Below are 20,922 nucleotides of genomic sequence, written 5' to 3' on the forward strand. Positions count from 1 at the left end.
TACAAAGGGAATAAAATATAATTTATATATTAAAAAAAGTATTTTTGTGTACTGACTTTATAGCTCTTTTATGACAAAAATCCTTTTGATTTTTTTTTTGTACTACAGTTAATGTGCACTGATTGAAGCTGCCATCTATTGATGTATACAAATGTATGTATTGTCTTCTATTGCATCAAAGGAATATATGAATATCATAAAGATTCTTCTTTATAATTTGAATTTGGTAGTTATATGTTTATTAAGAATTTTGCTTCAAATATTTGGTTAAACTCATATAAGTAGGATTTGGGACTAAACGATTTAATTTAAGTTCTTTCATAAGTTGTCAAAATTGCTTTTTGTATGAAATATATAATAATAATAATTTATTTATTTTTAATAATCTTTATTCTATTTGTAATAATTTCCAATTTAATTATTAATTTTGGATTATGTAATCAGGTTAGACCAGGAGTTCCAAAACTGTTTGGTTTGCAGCGTCCTTAATACAGATGTCCCTAGGTTTTCGGTTCCACGTGGATAATGAATGATAATCGCGTAAATAAAGTCTCTAAGTACAAAAAATGGAAATAAAAGTTATTTTATGTTTTGGAAATACTTATTTATTGCATAAAATAATGATAAAAATTTAGAATTTATCCGCGACACCCCCAAGTCAAAACATTGGTCTATCTCAGGGCAAACTTTATGTTAAAAGTAGTTTTACTTCAATTTTCGAGGCACCCAGTTTATTCAGATTTAAAAAATGAGCAAATACATTTAATGTCATAGATTTTTTTTAAACTAAATTAAAACTGAATTAAATTCTAAAAGAATATTAGCGGAAATAATTTTTTTTTTTGCAAAAATATGATTCAATTAAAAACAGAGCAAACAAAATGCGATGAACGTCGATGATTCGAATATTCTGCTGTGAACGATAAATTTAATTGTAACATATAATGAAAATAGTGCGCTGCAGAATCAACGCATTTATCAACGCGTACCGTCATATAATCAATCTCTTTTTGGAGTTCATCAGTCAGGAAAGGTAATTGTGTTCCATTTCAAGTGCGATCCGGTCGAAAATTAAATCGTGTATGAGCGGCGGGACGGTATGCATCACCGAAAATTATTTCAATTAATTTTTAAATTCTATGCATTGAATTTGTTCGGCAGTAAAGCGATTGCTTGTTGCACCATCGACACTGAAAACAACCCATTTCGAGTTGTTGCATCCATCCATACGTCCATTCCTCACTCTTCTATGCACGAAAACATCGTTACATTAAATTATTCTGATAGATTAATTTAATGTTTGAATATCAAATCCCCCAATATTGCATTGCTCCACTAATTAATTATTTATATTCGTTAATTTGCAAATGCGAGCGCTAAAATCCACTGCATTTGAACGTTTGCTAAATGAAAAATCGCTGTCGTTTGCAGGCATTTAATTAATTGTTTTAAATACTGCACACATCATTACGTACCTCATCAATATATATTTCGTATTATTATCATAAATATAAATTTATGGTTATTTTATTATTATTCACAACATATCAAATTATTTTAACAAGTTTCAGATATTTATTTACAACTCACAAAAGTTAAGCAATATATAGATGGAATAGTACTGGTTGGTTGGTTATTATATTTTGTAGTTAAAAATGAACTCCAGTAAAAACAAACACGATATGCTAGAGTAAAGAGTTTTAACTCGTAGTATATATAAACAACAAAATTAAAATATTAACCCATACCCATACCCATACCTAGAGTTAATTGTTCTAACCGACTTGTTTTTAAAGTTACATGCTGCCGCCCCTCAGTTCCTTCCAAATGGATTATTCTGAAGGCATACTTAAAATTATCCTATTTTTAAAGCAGTCACTGCTTGTCAGCTGTAGTATAAAGTACGCCAGGGTAAATTTTACCCATCGCGCGCGTTTCTATGTTTTATATGCGGCTAATTAATTTTTGTAGTGACTGGTATACAGTGATAACTGATTGACTAATTTTGTGTTTGGTTTTGCATTTTTGGTATAATGGTTTCAAATGCACCTTCTTCAGAGACCCGCCCTCTAACTGATGTGGAACTGCAGCAACTAGCCGATTGTTTGTAATAGAATAAACTAAATAAATATTTCTATTTGTGTACTAAATGCCTTCCAAAATATTTTTTTCAAGAAATTATACATTATAATTATATGAGATAAATTGATGTAATAGATAGTGGGTAAAATATACCCTGCGAGCGTCTTCATTGAATAAAAATGCGGGCGTTTCCACAACGGTTAAAGTAACTCTGTATACAACTATAATGACTCTACATTAAACCTTATATGGGCAAACTCCGGCACGCGGGCCATAATTGGCTCTTTACATCTTTTGATCTAAAATCCACACATTTGAACGTTTGCTAAATGAAAAACCGATGTCCTTTGTAGGCAATTAATTATTTTTTTTAAATACTGAACACATCATTACGTACGTAAATTATTATGATTTTTTTTTTAACAAGTTTCAAATATTTACAACTCACGATAATTAAGCAATATATAGATTGAATAGTACTGGATAGATGATTATTATATTTTGTAGTTAACATTAAACTCCAGCAAAGAACAGAGAAGATTTGTTAGTGTAAATAGTTTTAAAACTTCTTAGTCTATATAAAAAATAAAATATTAAAGTAATTATGTGTCACAATATGCAATTACAATTGATAATTCAATTTTAGTGTCATCAGTTAACAACAAAATAATAGGTATTACATCTGATATTTTTTAATATCTAAAAGTGTCATTATAGTTATGTATACCACTATAATGACTATACATTAAACCTTATATGTACAAACACAGACACTCTTCTTTTAATCTAGGGCCAGATCAACAGAAGTAGAATTCATCCAATTCACAATAACCATAACATTATAATGAATAATTTACAAGTAGAATATGAAGAATAGAATACAACAGAATATTCATCATTCACATATAATTAATATTTTGTTTTTTATTATATTTTTATTAAATTATTAATTTATTTAAATATATTTACAATGCAAAACAGCGATTTTACTTACAAATCTAATTGATATGATATAAATAATCTAGAAAGTGAATATGTTTCAATTAATGAAACTTCATTTAATTTAGATTTCAAGTATAACTCCACTCTATATAATTACCATATTATAATTCATAGTAAAATTAGGTAGTACATTATATAAATTTAAAAAATATATATTTTTTATGTTACGTAAGTTTTTAAGGACTTAAGAAATTTTCTTTTGCTTTGTTATAATCTAATTAGTTAATGGAGAGCTACAAAATGTCTCTCTTCTTGATTTGAATATTCACGAACACAGAGAATTCTCACTCTCATATTTCAGACATTAAACAGTATTTACATATGAAGTAAATATCATTAAATATTATAAAACAAATACATCTAATGAAATTATAAATGTCAGTAATTTCATATCAAAAAATAATGTACATTAAAAATAATTTGTTTTTCGGATTACATTTTATAAAACAATAATACAGGTAACAATTATAAATTACGTATACTTTATGGTAAGTAAATACAATAACACATTGAAAATGTCCTATATTTAATAATACAGTCACATCTCAGTTAACGAAGATTTGTTATAACAAAGTCCGTATTTTTTCATATTCATAACGAAAGCCTGGTGATAATATTTAAATCTGAAAACGAAGTTTCGCTTAGCGAAGTAATTTTGTGGAACGCATTCTATTGGTTAATCGAAATATTGATTTATTTAATCCGCCGTTACTCGCGCGGCATCTATAACACGCCAGTGGATACAAACCAAACATAACTTTTAAAACTGGAATGGTGTTGTAAACCTCTATCAAGTACCTTCTGTAGTCTATCAGACGTCATGCGAGTAGTTGTTTTATAATATTTTACTTTACTATTTTTGTAAAAAGATGTATCGAAAAAATGTTTTTAATCCAGAATATAAACCTAATGCATATATTTTACTAAAATTACCAATAACATCGGACAAAGCAAAGAATCAGATAAAAAGTGACGATGAAGATATTTTTTTACAAGTTTATAAAATAAACATGATTATTAACGTTATATTTAACGGATTTTCTCAGACGCCATACGAGTTACGAAATGCTGCACGAAATGGTTAAGAAATGACTAAACTTTTTAAAATCTGTATATTGTTGAAATGTTTTTTTTATGAATCTTTACAAGTTGTTGCGCTTTCCTTCGAGTGTTTGTTTTCTTTAATTACGTTTATAATTTTATCTAAGTCTTTCCTTGTATTTATCTTCGACAATTTTATTCGCTCCCTCTTAACAGTTTCCAGAACATTTTTAATTAGTTGTTTACTTTCCGTTTGCAATGGAAATTTGTTAAATAAACAACTTTTCTGTTTAGATTAAGAAAAGAACTACATCCATCAGTTTACATTTAAATGTATATTTTACGTCTCTTAATTACGTTATTTATGTATTAACTTTGTTAACTACTAGTTAATACGAATTACTGCACATCGCGTAAAGTTCCAAATAGAATCATAAATTTATTATAAACAATTTGCTAGTATAAGTATATTAATATTAATTTTACAACAGAACTTAAATACATATAAATATAGATTGATACACTTTAAATTATTTATTAAATAAATAATTAATGGTTTTTAAGCAACAAAAATATATAACAATTATTCGATATAAAATTTATGACATCTTCAAACAGACTAAAATCATTATTTTATAATCTTTACATACTCTTCTTACCGTCTTCTTACATTCCACAATTATTTCTGTACTGTAAGTAAAGTTTATTTTTATATATGATGAAAGACTGCAATCAATAGATTTTTTTATATTAAATAATTTTTATTTCATATTTTTTTCATTAAACATTACTTGTTTTAGTTTCTGTTAAAGAAGAAAATGAGAAGACTGTAAAAATAAAATCAACATTTTTTTTAATAAGTTGTTGTTGATGCAGTGTGAAATTGATCGCACGTACTGGCAAGTAATAAGCATTTCCTCTTTCTGGATGTGAAAGAATGTCATTGCATGGAAGAGTTTCTCGTATTCCCATATAGATAACCGGTCTTGTAAAGTATTACGGAAACGTTGCCCATCCATCATCGCCATCCATGACGTGAAACGTTTTATTTCCGCCCACCCAGTGCATCCACATCCCTCTTTTTTTCCATGAGGTTTTGATGTGTCGTCTTCTGTCGTAGGTGGTGCGAACACACGTTTGGCATTGCACTTGACTGCTGCTGGAATTTACTGTTATCTCTACACACGGTAAATCACGTTAATTGCAGTAAATCAAATCGGCATATTTCACATTAAGCTTAACCCCTCCTCGAAAATGATAAGATATAAATGTCATATTAATTGAATTATACGGCGTATCCATGCCCTGCAAGGGTCTCATCTAGCAGTAAGCATGCAACGATAACTGCTGGTTAATTATTGCCGGGAAACATACACCACGCACGCAACCCTTTAAATTATGCGTTATTGTGCGTGAACTGTTACTTCCAGATTTATTACGTACGTTTATTATACTCAAGTGTCGCTTACATCTTTGCATTCAACATATTAATATAACAGTAACCTAATTCAAGTTAATGCACAATTATAGCATAATTTCTCTTGTACAGCTTTGTTATTTTCCCCGACGGTTTGCAAACCCCATTTAATCAAAAACTTTACTAAAATATGTATATTTCATATTTTATAGAATAACAAATTTATTCTTGTTTGTTTGTCAAAATTAATAAAAATAATATTAAAATTTATTTAATTTTTTGCACATTTTCGATTACTTTATTTTAGGCCAACACTGAATAGTCAAAGTCAAATAGTTTTATTGTAACTTTTGTACAAAAATGAATAAATATAAATTAATAATGATTTCTAAATTAAAAAGTTATTATTTTTCCGTTCGGAAAATAAGATTATGTAACAAGTTTATTCACAAGAAAAACCTATTACATAATTCCTTAAACTGTCAGCATATATATAAAAGGAATGCAGGAAATCTAACTTAGGACTGATTTTTGTCTCTTGAATTACACAGCCAACATTGGAAGTCTTGGATCAAAATATCAAAGACAAGGTGAGAATGTTGTAGTTCAAAATAATTTAATATTAAAATTTTAAAATAAGATATTGTTTCAAACAGTATCAACAGGTACATAAAATTAAATTATAGTTTATTATACAAAGGTGTAATATTAGAAACTTTGTAAATGTATTTTAGCAGTAAATTTCAAAATATTTTAAAACTTTATAAAGAGGTAATATTGAAAAGGAATCGATTATATTTTAATCTTATTATCAAAAAAAATCCACTTCGCTGATCATTGAGCTTTAATATCTTTTGTAGTAACATATTTTTATAGCTGCTATAATGATCTATTAAAAATAAACGTTTAATTATTTTGATTCAGATTCTTTAAATGGATAATCTTTCCCGGTGGATAATAACCATTATGATGATTTGTTTTATTTTGTAATTTGTAGGTTGACTGTCGTCTTGTAGGTTAACTTCAGTGATGCTCTGCAATTCCACTATTTCCTTTCACTGTGAATCTGCTGTTATCCTTAACACTGTTATTGTCCATCGAATTGTCTGAAGGTCCATATGCTGAACATCATTCATTTGACTGTCCATCTGTGATGAACAATGGCTCTATTGCTGCAAGCACCGAGAGGGCTCACAAAGGTCCTGGCTTGACCAGGATTCGAACTGTCGCCAGTTTGATCGTGGGTAGGACGATTTAACCATTCGGCTATTAGTCGCCTAAGTTAAGGAATATAAAATTTCTTTAATTTATTTTTATTACATACATTAATAAAAATACAGTCTTTCCTGTTTATAAGTAAAAAAATATCAATTAAAAATCTCTACATGTAAAATAAATTGTCAAACAAACATACGCCTTTGTTTAGTATTGAATGACACTAAATGAGTACTCTTAAACTCTTTTCTTCTCTTATATGAAAGCATTGGAATTATTTACCTAAAATGAAAAAAGGCTGGATTTTTTTTATAAATATATGTAACTTAGTTTCAAACATTCAACGAAGACAATTCTATAAATCGATATTTTCATATCTATATAAACAAATGATACAATAATATTTTCATCCAATTTTAATGCAAAAGGAGCTCATATAAACTACAAACATTATTAGAGATGATGCTAGAAAATTCATAATGTTGTTAATTTATCTCACATATACTATGAAGAAAGACTCACTAAAGTAAAATATTTTAGATGTTTTTTTTTTTTAACAGGAATCATATTGATTGTATTATACATAAATATAATAAAAATATAGAAAATTGTATTGCATAATATGGAAAGAAGTTTTAAAAGTAGTAATTAACTAGGAATTATTACTAGCTTTAAATATTTTTTTAACAATCTAGGATAATGATAGTTAAAAAATATATAAAATTTTAATAGAAAATAAATGTAGATTATTTTCAAATATTTAAATAATTTGGATAACTCAATCCATATAGAAAAGAATCAGATGTATGGTTATCTCTAATGTGAATTACAAGATATTGAATTATACTTAAAGACCATAAAAAAATAATTCTACAAAATAGTAGAACATCAAATATATTTTTTTTTAAACATATAACTGTCAATAAGTTTTTTTGGTCTAAATGTATGGTTTAATATGAATAGTACTAATGTTGCAGATCTACATAGTTATTTGTATGCAATAATTCAAATTAGTTATATGTTATAAGAGTGTATATATATAGTTTAAATTATTAATTAGTTAAGTGAAACTACTCTGTTCGAACAAAAACCAAAAACGATGCGTGTTTTTATGAAAGCAATAACACTTTTGGCTACATTGTGTATAAATATTATTTAGTGCTACGCGTATAGTCCACTACCGTTTTTTAGTAAATGCTATATCCATATTTAGCTTCGTTTCAGTTAAAAGGCGAACCAACTTTTTTTTTTATTCATGTGCAAACACAGAATTTATGTGCCGGCTACGTAGGAGTACAGTAAAAAAAAATTGTAGGAGAGAACTGGATTGCATATCACGGCGCGAAGAATAATAAAATATGTTTTATTTTCGGGCGGCAACGGGATTTAGTATGAACATAATATTACATTATCCCGGGGATAAAAAGAAGTAAATTGTGGCCTTGCTGGATTTGTAGGACGACGCTGGGAATAGGAGTAGCGTAAAGCGATAAATCGCCAGATAAAACCTGCGGAGGGAAACCACTCGTTGTTTTTGGTTTAGTAATTATAACAAATGACTTACTGGGTAGGTCGACGCGGGGGGGAGGGGAGGTCGTTGGGGGGACGGTCGGTTTGCTGCGATGCTTAACTTTCTGCCCCCGTTCTCGGGCTTCCTCCAGCAGGACGAATACACACACATACATGCATACACATACTCTCTCTCTATCTCTATCCATCTCCCCTTTTCCGTGATCCTAGGGGAAAGGATGGAAAAGGATAGGACGGGGTGAGTTAGGGTAGGATAGGATAGGAATTTCGATTATTCACACGTAGACCACCATCACATAGATAGTAGTGGCAGTAGGTAATGGCAGTCGGACTAGTTCGTACGTCCAAATCCCCCTTGAAAGCTTCGACCACATCTATTTATTTTCTATTTGGTTCGGAATTAAATTATTGCAATTCAATGAAATAAATTGCTAGGCGCGCACATCTACACACATACAATACGTCCTCTCGCTCACACGCGTATTCGGCGCACGCAAATTTAAACTACTTTAAACCAAACACACTGAATAATTAATTTCCCAGACGCAGAGTACTACAGCCCTACCCCTCCTTTTCCCAACGTCTTGTAAAGCAATTACTGGTTCTAACGTATTTTGGCTAATCAAGTAGTCGCCGGCATTTAACTATGTTTCCAATGCAAATAGCTCCATGAATAATGCACAAAATTGAAAATTAATTATACCAAATGTAATTCTTATAGCATTAATATAATTTTAAATTAACCATTTTCAAGAATCAGTAGATGAATTACTGTAATATTATAAAAATGGTATGAAAAGCTAGTAATATATAAATGTTACAAAACACTGTTAATACATATAATTTGATAACAATACAAGTATTAAATATACTGAAAAAAAAACTAAAGTTTCACAAAAAAAAATATTAACTGTAGTTTATTTTAATTTATTTACCTACTCGGAAAGTTAACTCTTGAGGGTCGGTAGTACACCTTTTGAACATGTCTAGTGTGGTATTACTATAATTTTCTACGAAATGTCCAGGAAAGAGGAATTAACCTTTAATTTAGTTGATATGTTAATTGACGTAGTTGTCTTATTCAGTTCTTTAGAAATTTGTTGGATCTAGAAATTTAGGAATTTGTGATCATTTTATTCTATTTACTGAATATGTATAAATATATATTATGTAATTCCAGCAATAAATAATGTTAAATGATTACTGATTTCAACCTGATATCACAATTATCAACCAAAAAATTAAGTTTTGAAACTTATGCATTTTATACAAAACAGTCGCAAGTCACGTAGCCTTACCCAAACTCTTCAAATATGAACAAATCTAAATTCTTTATTTTTTTTTAATTGGCACCAATAAATAAATTTTCAAACATTAATACGGTGCAAGTTGGTTAAAAGTTGGTTGGCTGTAAAGGGTCTAAATGTATTCCAAAGATAAAAAAAGATCGAAATCGAATTATTTCATGTTATTATTATGAAGTATTTATTATATTATATTATTTGTATAAGGTTTTTTTCAAAGAAATTATTAGAAATGTATAGATATTACTTATTTTATAGAATAATTACATTATATGACAAATTGATAATCATATTTAATATTCTGATGTAAGTTATAAATGTATTTATAATTTTCTTAATATTTATTTATTGGCTTCAGTTTAGGTCAAAAGCGTAACAAATTTTCTATTATTATAATAAATATTATTATTATTTTATAGTTATGTCTTCTTTACTTTTGTTGAAGGAGCCGGATTTAATAAAGAAATATACGGATTTGATACACACAATAAAACATCATAACGTCTTATCCAATAAATTTATTATAATCCATTAAACTTGCAGTAAATTATATATATTTAACGGCGACTGTGCACGTCGTTACTTTATGTTGAAACATGTAGGTGTTCATAGAACATTATAATAATAAGCATTAGTTTTATCTGCAGTTTAACAAGTAAACCAGACAATAAACTTCTCTGTGATTATTCCGGTATTAATGTCTAAGTTAAGTGTGAAAGCTGCAGCAATGTACGTTGTTAAACTTTCACACAAATACTCGTTTCCGCAATAAATTTTAAGTATCATTTTAAGTTAATATAATTTATAGTGTAATATTTAATAGAAGATTTATTATTATTGTTATATTTAACTACATAATATTTATTTGTTTAATAAATCAAAATATAAATGTTACATAATATTTTTATTGGGATAATAAAAGCATACTTATTTTTGTTACATTCCTTTTATTTAGAATAAAAAAAATATCTATAGTTTACACTAACGTATAAAAACAACCATAAAATTACATAAATAATTACAGAGAATAAAATAAAAAATAGCATACACTTATTACTTAGCTAGTAGCATTTTTATTTAATATATAATGATGTAGCAACTAATTGAAATATTATAGTCATATCTTCTTTAGTGGAGGAGCCGGGTTTAATAAAAAAAATGCTTTTGTATAATACTCGTTACACAATTTTCCACATTTTATATGATTATATAGAATATAGTACGTTTTCAATATTTTTATGTAAGTAGAGTCTAATAAATGTGTAGCAAAAATTTAAAGTTTTATAAAATAATTAAAATTATATGTAGGCTATTAATTATAATTTTAAATTAAAAATAATAAACTTTCATGAGTACTTATAATTTGGATAGAAGTAACTAACTCAATGTTATAAAACAAAAATAAATATATAATCAAATGTATACATCAAATTTGAAACGGAAAAGTTAAATCCTTCAGCTAATTATTGTATTGATTCAAAGCGGAGGGGCGAAATTTTTCCAGCTGAAACTATAGTTTTGTTTTCACTCGGCCATTTGCAAATTCAGCAGTGCCGCTGAAATAAATCTCCTCCTGGGACCGAGCGGAAATTTATGTACGGCCAGCAGCGTCCTTTTTATATTGCGCTAAAACCGTAATTTACACGTTAATAATAAATATTAAACAGTTTTTCTTGGCTATTTATGATCTTCGTTGTCCTGGCTTTCAGATGCTGCACTGTGCTGGCGGGCGCGGCTCTCGTCCTTTTGCTCCTGGCATTTTTGTTCTCGCTGCTCGGACACTGCGGCAACGACAATAAAACCCTCGTGGCGAGCGGCATGTTCATATTAGGAGGTGAGTAAATCAAGTTACAACTTTTATTAGAAATCCTTTTCCTCCATTTCGTCCTTTTCGTTCCACTTGCATCGAACCAAACTCCAACTCTATCAATTCTATCGGATTACTTCCAATTGCAAACTGGCCGGCACGCTGTAATTACACACGATCCTTTAGATCGTAACGACTGCACTGAGATCAACAATCAAAATTATATCACTAAACTTTCTAAATTCTCATATCACATTGAGCTTGAGTTATATAATTGTGAATGTTGTGAGAGAGAATTAAGAGTTTTATTTGACAAATTATAAATATTTATCTATATTCTAATGTTTTTTTTTAAACGTGCGTATTATGAGTTTAATTATATGGCATTTCTCATATTGATATAAATGTTTTCATCAAAAACCAAATTTTATATAATTCAAAACACATATGTTACATTAAATCAAGCATTTCTATTTATGAAAAATTGGAATTGTTTTTCTAATTTTTGATGTCACAAAAATTGACATTCTTTTAAACCAGTCAAGCTTTATTCAAAATATCAAAAATATTATAAATATGACAAATATTACTTGAATGTAGATTAACTAACTTGCTGTTTCCAATTGCAAAACAAATCATGTTTGTATACAACATAAAGATTACAATTTAATAGTCACATAAATGTGCCGATTCTTATAAGTACCGTCAGACGACAAAGGGTTAATAATGGGCCAAAAGACGAATGAAACTAAAATTCTATAGATATTTTTGCATTTCAATAAATTTAACACGCTCTTATTCTTTTTGATATTGAAATTAAATATTTATATAGTATTGTTTGAAAATATTTAGAGGGTCAGGTAGAATTTCTAGGCGAGCCGTATCTGTCTCGCGGGCCGCAGTTTGCCCATAACTGTTTTAAGCAAACAAAAATACATATTGAAGAATTAAAATCTTAAATTATTTAATGCAAGTTGTTACAAATCAGTTTTTTTAAAAAAAAAATAAGAATTTGTAGGGCGGAAAAACCTCGGTCGTTATCCCTTTGGCCAGCCTATTAATTTTTTTTTTTTTTTTATGTTAGAATTTATTTATGTATAGAATGTACTTTTTTTTTTTCTTATGTATTGATGTTTGGCCAATAAATTATTATTATTAAGAATTTGTAAAAAATACATTTTATAAATAAATCGATTTCCTGTTTTAAACGTTTCAAAAACTAAATTCAGATCTCATTTTTGATACTCAATGTAATATACAAATAGATAAATACATCCATTTACAATATGTGTATGCCTTTCAATACTTGAATATGTTTTCCTCATCTTTTCCGCAATCATAAAATTTTATCCTGGAGAACGTAGCTTTCTGCATCCTCACAACAATCTGATATGCAAATAATCAAATGCATTCCATATCCATGAAAACCCATCTATCGTAACATTACATACTTCTTTTTCAAATATTAATAAAGAATCTAATCCATATATTCATATAATATATTAATAAAGGGAGGAAAAGTCTATAAGAGCATGTGTACAATAAGTTATGTTTCTTATTTTAACGTCGTTTTCGTACCTATATAAAGATTGCTTAGTTGCAAACGCAAACTAAATGCAACGATGATTTATCGTAAAGCGTTTTTATAATTATATAAGAAACACTTTAATCCACTTCAGCGTTTTCATAACCTTATAAGAGGAGTTTTATTTAAACTCCCAATTTTTATTACTTTTTTTTATCAAATATGTGCAATTGTTTAAAGTAAATGAAATTTATATTAGAATAAAATTTATCATTTTTAGTTTTTGGATGTAATATTACTATTTCTAATTTTGACTTTTGTATATATAATTTTCTTCTATATTTATTTTATTTAATGAATTTTATGCAGTTTTTGTTGTTGTTGAAGAAGCTATATGAACTTCGTGAATAGATTATAGAATTTTATATTAAATCTGATGGGAAAATAATGATATTCGAACAGAAAGTAAAATGTATTATGTTCGATAACCGAGTTTTCAATGTATATCTAAAATTACACATAATTAATGTTTACGTATTAATCTAAAGTTAAGAAAACTTGTTCAATAATTAAGTTTATATAGAAGAATAAAAGAAGAAGAAAAAAAACGAAAAGGGTTTTCTACGGAATGGAAAAAATAATCGTTAAATTCCAATAAAGGGTAAAACAAGTGGTGTCTGACGAAGGGGGCTGGATTGAAATGTCTGTGAACTAATTTATGAGCGCTAAAGTTTTGCAGAAAACTACAAAATTAGTTTTGAACATAAAAGTGAAAGAGAGAGGGATAGCAGGAAGGAACACGCCTACAAGTTCGTCCTCTCCCACAGGGCTTTAGCCCCATTCATCCAAATGGGTATATATAATGATACATAAAATAGGGTTTTAATAATTTCACCACGGCGACAAACGGGTCCATATATTTGCAACCAGGACAATCATCAATAATAAAGGTTTATGCGTGTACGTTTTTTTTTGTTCCTTCGTGGGCGGACATGTGTGAATGCTGTGTATAATATATCATTTCGCACACGATATTGTATATCTATAGATATAGATATTTATAATATATTTGCTGTGCGTTCGAATTTACCTCGAATCCATCAAAGTTTTAATCGAGGGAAGTGTTCGGATTTACATATTGCACGTGAAATTAAATGGAAATAACGTGAAATTCAATCAACCGTTTCCAATTAAAACTATATGCGCTCTTGTTTACAACAATTTTCATTCTTTTTATTATTGTAAATTCATATTGAAAAATATATATATATGGGATTATCAAATGCGCATATATATATAGAAAAACACATATTCCGTTTCAGTTCCATTTCATTTGAGTATTATAATATTAAAAGTCAAATGTATTTTTTTAACAACTTTTTTTTAATTTATGCAAAATTCATTAATTTAGTGTAATATATGATGTAATGAGAATCTATAATATTATTTTTTTGAGAAAGATTATCTTCACTATATATGCTGTGTAGATAATATAGTATATAAGTTAGAGTTGTCGAATTTAAACTGGCGCCTATGTTGGACCTCTATCATAATTTTATTGGTATTTACATTGTATATATCTATTGTTTAAAATTGGATGGATTCAGTTTGAGAAAAGTTATTGGTTTACAGCAGTTAGAAATCAGTTATTTTACTATATAATAGTCCTTATACTATTCTAAAGTAAGAATCAAATTATGTTAATTTACAATTTACTGCAATAGCTCCAATCTGTGATTATGTGAAATATTTATATTTATTTGTCATTCTTGTTTTAATTTTAGACTATAGACAATTGTTTAAATTGGACCAGACAAAACGTCTCAAATCTAATTTGAGTATTAAATAAAAGTATTTGTTTGCAAATGAAACGCGGTGGCGCATTTACTGTTTCTAAATTTATATGTAATTACAAATTGTATAGACAAAAAGTTGACTTCAATGATTGCATAAAAATGTTTATATTGAAGCACTATGTGAAACTAATGCAAAATTCTATCAGAGTTGAAACAAAGAGTGAATCATGTTCGGTGTGTTTGCGTACGCGCTCGAACGTTATTTGAATACCGCTGTAATAAATAAAAATGCATGTTTGTGACAATCGCTGACGTACGTAACGTAACAACAGACGGGTTCCAACTGGATGCGAATTACACGCAATATGGCGATGTTTGTTGCGTGTAAGTAATTTTTATGATTTCGGGACTAATGCCACCGGGCGAAGGTAATTTGGAGGACAGATTAAACGACGTTGCCAACCCCGTTACGCCCTGGTAATTTGATAAGGTTAATTGCATAATAATTTCACTACAAACAGGCAAAAATAGGAGGACACCGGACCTAGAACAGCTGCCGGTGATCCCAGCTACAACTGCTCTTTGTGTGTCCTACTAATCTAGATGAAGCTATGAAACACGAGAAAGGTGCGAATGGGTATTTCAACACTACGAAAACTTATTTGATTATACCAGAATCAAAACTTACTTATGTTTCTTGTCATTTTTCACATATTTATAATTATTAAAGTAAATAATAATTAAAACAATTAAATTGAGACTTTTATATGTATGTGTACAATTATTTTTGGTTATTATCACTTTCCTATTTATATTTTTATATTAACTTTATAGTACAATTTTTATAAAACATATTGTTATTATATCCTCTATTACATATCCGTAAATACCATATAATATATATCTTAATACTATATAAATTAAATATAGTTTTATATAAAACTCTAATTTAAAGAAGTGTGTGAATATTTTAATAAGAATAAGCAAATAAGTCTGTATTTTATATTTGATAATGAAATAATAAAAATATCTGTGAAACAGATCAAGCATAACAAATAAATAAAAACACTTATATTGTCTTGAAGTGTACATTGGTTTTAAAAAGTGCTTAGAACCAATGTAACAAAATTAACAATGATAAAATAATATTGTTAATTAATATTCAATCACTTTTAAACTAATGATTTTAGCTGCACTGTGATAAGTTAAAGTTTAGATAATTTTATATTGGGGCAGGTTACGTTAGGTATTATATACTTTTCATGTTAAAATTTCAGCTATTGCCAAACTAATTATTTAAGTACAACTTATTAATTCTTTAATTTCTTATTAAATATGCTATACTTTTAATAACAAAATTGCAATTATATAACTTTCCTTTTCATCAAAACTATATATTATATTTCCTATTTGTTAATTCGCATAATAGAAGTTCTAATAAACATGTCTTAAGTAAAATATCCAAAGTTAATTGTGAGGAAAGAAGAAAGAATTGATTTTATCAATATAGATATTGTATTTAATGAACTTAAAAATAGATTACAGTAATACCTCGCAAAATGATCTTTTTTTCCTTTTTACAGTTAAGTGTTTTTTTTGTGCGGTTTATTTTTATTCAATTTTAAAGATAATACACAATACACCAACTTACAAGTCGACAATTTCAGTAATGAAAATGCATGAATTACAATATAAAGTTCAGGTGAAAAAATGTGTATATTCAGTATACTGAATACTAAATATTTTGATACTTCGTATAATAATTATTACACTAAAGCCACGATTGTTATGTATAGATCTTAAAATTAATCTGTTTTAAGATCTATACATAACAATCGTTATAAATAATTTAGCTTAAATATTCAAGTGTTCTACTTCATTATAGTTATTCTCTAATATATATATATATATATATATATATATCAAATATGAGGTATTATAAAGCACAATTTTATATATTTTCAAATATTAAATAGTAATTACATAATATTACATACATTGATTTAAATTTCCAATGGAAGCCACACATAACAGTTTCTTACCCCAGATATATACATTACTGTATTGCCTTTGCAATGTAGTATAGAGACAAGGTGTGAAGTAAAAGGATCATGTTCAGTATACTAAAAGAAAATCGATTGATGATGTGCGAATATTAAATGAAAATTAATAATGTTTTGCGGCGATGGTACACAGGCATATTAGACGTCAAAAGCATAAAGTTGACGTTAGTTTCTTAAGCACAACCCTGAGTTCATTGTATAAATTATCTTCCTGGTGCAAGCTCAAGCGAGAATTTTATCCGCAGCTGTGATGCCCTTGTGTTACACTGACCCGAATAATATTGTGTATACCAGCGAAGGTAGAAGATGAAGCCAACAAAGCGTTGATTTATTTCTAATCGCCTTTAAAACCCAAACCCCTTTCGAACTGTCCACATCTTCGACGTGCTTTTTAAAAAAGACGATGGTTTTGATAAGTTGTAAGGGGGAGCTTAGAGGTGGCTCCGAATACTACACACATGCCCTGTGCCACCCCTCTGCAAGCAGAAGGATTTACCAGTGGGGATTTACCAGCTTTGCACTGGCCCCACTCACTATTATCCCAGTAAACTTCAATATTCCTTTCGGTGACATATTAAACTCACGTTGGATTTCTACTGACGCCGCGCCAAATTGATTAAACTCTAACAACACTGCATCTACAAAATATCCTAGCTGCTGTTGCTATTGCTGCTGCACGTCTCCTTTGCACTTTCAAGCAAAGAGAAAAAGCACCGGATTGGGTTGTTTGTTTCTGAAAATGAGAGAGAAAATGCAACGCCACAAAAGAAAATTGAATCAAAATGGAAAATGTTGGATGCAATTTCACATATATTATAAACAAAGCGCAGCTCGGGAAATTGCTGTTTTCATATTTGCACGTATGGGTCTGTTGCATGCATATACATTTTCATTTGATGCACATTAGCATGTGAATGTTTACTATGTTCCAGCTATTCTCAATTATAATGAATTAACTGTAGTTTGTAGATACAAGATCCATTTCATATAAAAGTAATATATTTTGTAAAACTGTTACGGTTTGCTAAATATTCCTTTACATTTTAGTTTGATGATGAAATCAATATATTTACAATATTATTTATAACTAATTAGATAACATAATTATAAATATCTTACAATAAGTAAATTGTAGTAAATATACGAACAATAAATATACAAAAAGTTACATCAAAAATATTGAATGAAGACCTAAGGTTAGTATTTGTTTGTAACGCATTTGTCCAATTTATTTTTATTTTTTAAGTAAATGTGATTTAGGAAGAAAGTTTTCTGTGTTCGATAAAAGTCAATACAGCAATACCTCGCATAATCTGGTTTAAAACCAGACTAATTGAAGATTTAAATAAAGTTAAATATAAAATAATAGACTGTATAAAGCGAAAAACCGATCATTTATGTATAAAAAAATAATTTTGTGTAATAATTTTGTAGAATTTATTTTTCTTAATTAAAATCGACTAGACTAGACTAATCGAAACCGGACTATGCGAGGTATTGCTGTTTGTAATAATGGAACTATAATATTTTATATATTTGATTGTACATAATTATTATATAATAATCTTCAATGTATGATAGAAACGTAACACAGTTTGTTCAACCCTCTCAAAATAATAATAAATGTAAGAAGAAAATAGTGCAAGCAGTTTATTCTTGAATATTACATCATGTCTATTCTTTTGCAAATTATTGAAAATCACTTCGCGCCGAAACATATTGAATTGCTTTGTGCCATAGTTTGTCTTTGAAACATAAATCTCAAAGCTTCTTCTTGCTTTGTAGAAGTATACACCAGATACTTTCAAGAGGTTATTTTACTATGGAAAGTACACTATTGCAAAAGCTAAACAACAAATTAAAATAATTGGTAAAAAATAATGAAATATTCAATTTACTAAGTGGTAAATAATTATTCATTGCTTTTATGGATTTGATATATCCTTATAGTATCCTTTCATTCTTCTAAGAAAAAACTATTTGATTATAATTTGTTATAACATTTATATCTAAATTATATAAATTATTATGGTAAATTAAGCATTTTTGTTAAATACATTAATTACAAAGCGTTTAAGTTCTAAAGCAATAAAATCATACTTGTAATTCGACAACTATTATTTGACTTTTAGATGTAATTATTGAATCAACAATTTTGTAAATGATTCTATTTACATTACTATTTTCTTTTGCATAATATTCCTCTAAGTCTTCGCATTTTTTATTTACGAAATTAATGATCTTCATTTCTATTATAATAGAGATAAAAGTTTGTTTTTAGCAAAAAAGAAAGTGAAAATCTGCAAATTGCACTTCAATGTATTAATGTGGAACAATGCAGAAATTAATGGAATGAATTTGAAAAATAGTCGGCCAACTTAAAAGAACGGAAACTGGGGTAGGAGTGTTGCAAAAAAAAGAATGTATGTAATGTGGAGCGCGAGGAATCTCGCAAAAATTGTGTAAACGATGTAAAATCCTCTTTAGCATTCATTATATTAAAATGTGAATCATTGCCGTGATAAGATTTGATTCGGGGTTAAAGGGAAAACGGAGCGAGAGAAAGAGAGCGTGTGTGAGAGAGAGTGAGACAAAGACAGAGGAAAGCTATGTGCAGGGGCATAATGCGAAACCATTAATCATTTCCACTGTTCCGACCATTTCCTGTGCACCCTCTCTTTCTCTCTTTTTCACCCGGACGCCCTCGCCGTCTGGGCCCCATGGCCACGGTTTTAACGAAAATATGATTCACCCTTTTTCCAATTTCGCCCCGGGAATTATGTTCGTCGCAAAGGCGATAAGCTTCTGGTTTGGGAACACAGAGTGACACACAAGTGTCGGATTACTGTGACTGCAACTTCCATCATCATATCAACAAATGATAATACATATCATATTTTCTATTAAGAAAAAAAAAGTACTATTTCAGTAAATACTGTACGTTTATCTGGCTGTAAATTTTAATAAAGTATTTTAGTAAAAGTTTGTAGATAGGTACATGTACCGGTTTATTTGCACATTAGCAGCTTCGTTGGTAAATGTGAGTTTAACTTACATTTACCCAGAATTTCCGGAAAATGTTTACATATACTGAATGATGTGTATAGGTTTACGTTAACATGCGGCGCTCAATTTTTATCTATTGATGATGTACCGAATATTGAAATATCACTAAGTGAGGTTATTGCTAAGGAATTTCTAACTGGAGGACAAGGATTTAAGAAATGCAACTGCAAAAAAAAGGAGAGAAAATAAAATGTTGCTGCAAAGTAACTAAAGTGTTGTGTACATTTACCGATTTACCTTAATTTAAGTTACATAAATTTCCAGTCGGTAAGCGAATGTACGTTAATCGAATGGTTAATTTTAATATAAATATATGCATTAAATAAACTTCAATTAATGTACATGATGTATACATTTCCAGTCAATAAACAAATGTACATTAATTGGACAGTGAATTTCAATATAAATATATACATTGACGATTATTTGTTACAAGTACAGTTTGCTATTAGATGTTATTGTTTGGTTTGGTCAGACAAACGTAATAAATTATGTACGTAAAATTGAACATACATCAAAAACATTAATCTAGTTTATGGTTGTTAATGACATAATTTGAATATATGTAATAATAGTTTTATACAATTACTTCTTCAAACAATAGACTGTATTTTTTATTGTTTGTGGTTGATCAGAATGATTAATTATTATTGTATTAAATCATTTGTATTTTACGCAAATACTATTTTAAAAATCCGACATTACCAAAGGTTTCCACTCACCGATCTAATTATAATTCATTATAAATCTTGTTTAACTTTTCTACGTTGTTGCAAGTAAATTTAGTATATTTTCCAATGTTTTATTAAAATAAATGATGATTATTATTGAAATTCATATTGATATTTATATGAATAAATTCATTGGGATGATAGACGTATATAATGTTCTTTATGAGGAACCCAGTAAATTTAAAATTAAGAATCCTTGGGTATATTTGGTAAAAAGTTTTAATGAAACCTGTGGAGATTTACGCTGTAAAAAGTTATTACGAAGAAGTAAGTTTTACCTCTCTCCTTCTCTTTTTCTCCTAGGTTCCCTTCTGGTTTGAAATCCCGACGACTTAATAACATT

General features: G+C 28.4%; 1 protein-coding gene across 1 annotated transcript in view; it reads left to right on the forward strand.

The window, feature by feature from the left end:
* LOC108566916 overlaps window positions 1-20,922 on the forward strand; it is a 42,469-nt gene that overhangs the window by 14,757 nt on the left and 6,790 nt on the right. Inside the window, exon 2 of the mRNA XM_017927051.1 lies at window positions 11,301-11,425. Within this exon, the coding sequence (XP_017782540.1) occupies window positions 11,301-11,425 (125 nt within the window). The remainder of the gene's footprint in view (window positions 1-11,300; window positions 11,426-20,922) is intronic.

This window comes from Nicrophorus vespilloides, unplaced genomic scaffold (genome assembly GCF_001412225.1).
Source record: "Nicrophorus vespilloides isolate i.1.1-1 unplaced genomic scaffold, Nicve_v1.0, whole genome shotgun sequence".
In the NCBI taxonomy this organism is placed as follows: Eukaryota; Metazoa; Arthropoda; class Insecta; order Coleoptera; family Silphidae; genus Nicrophorus; species Nicrophorus vespilloides.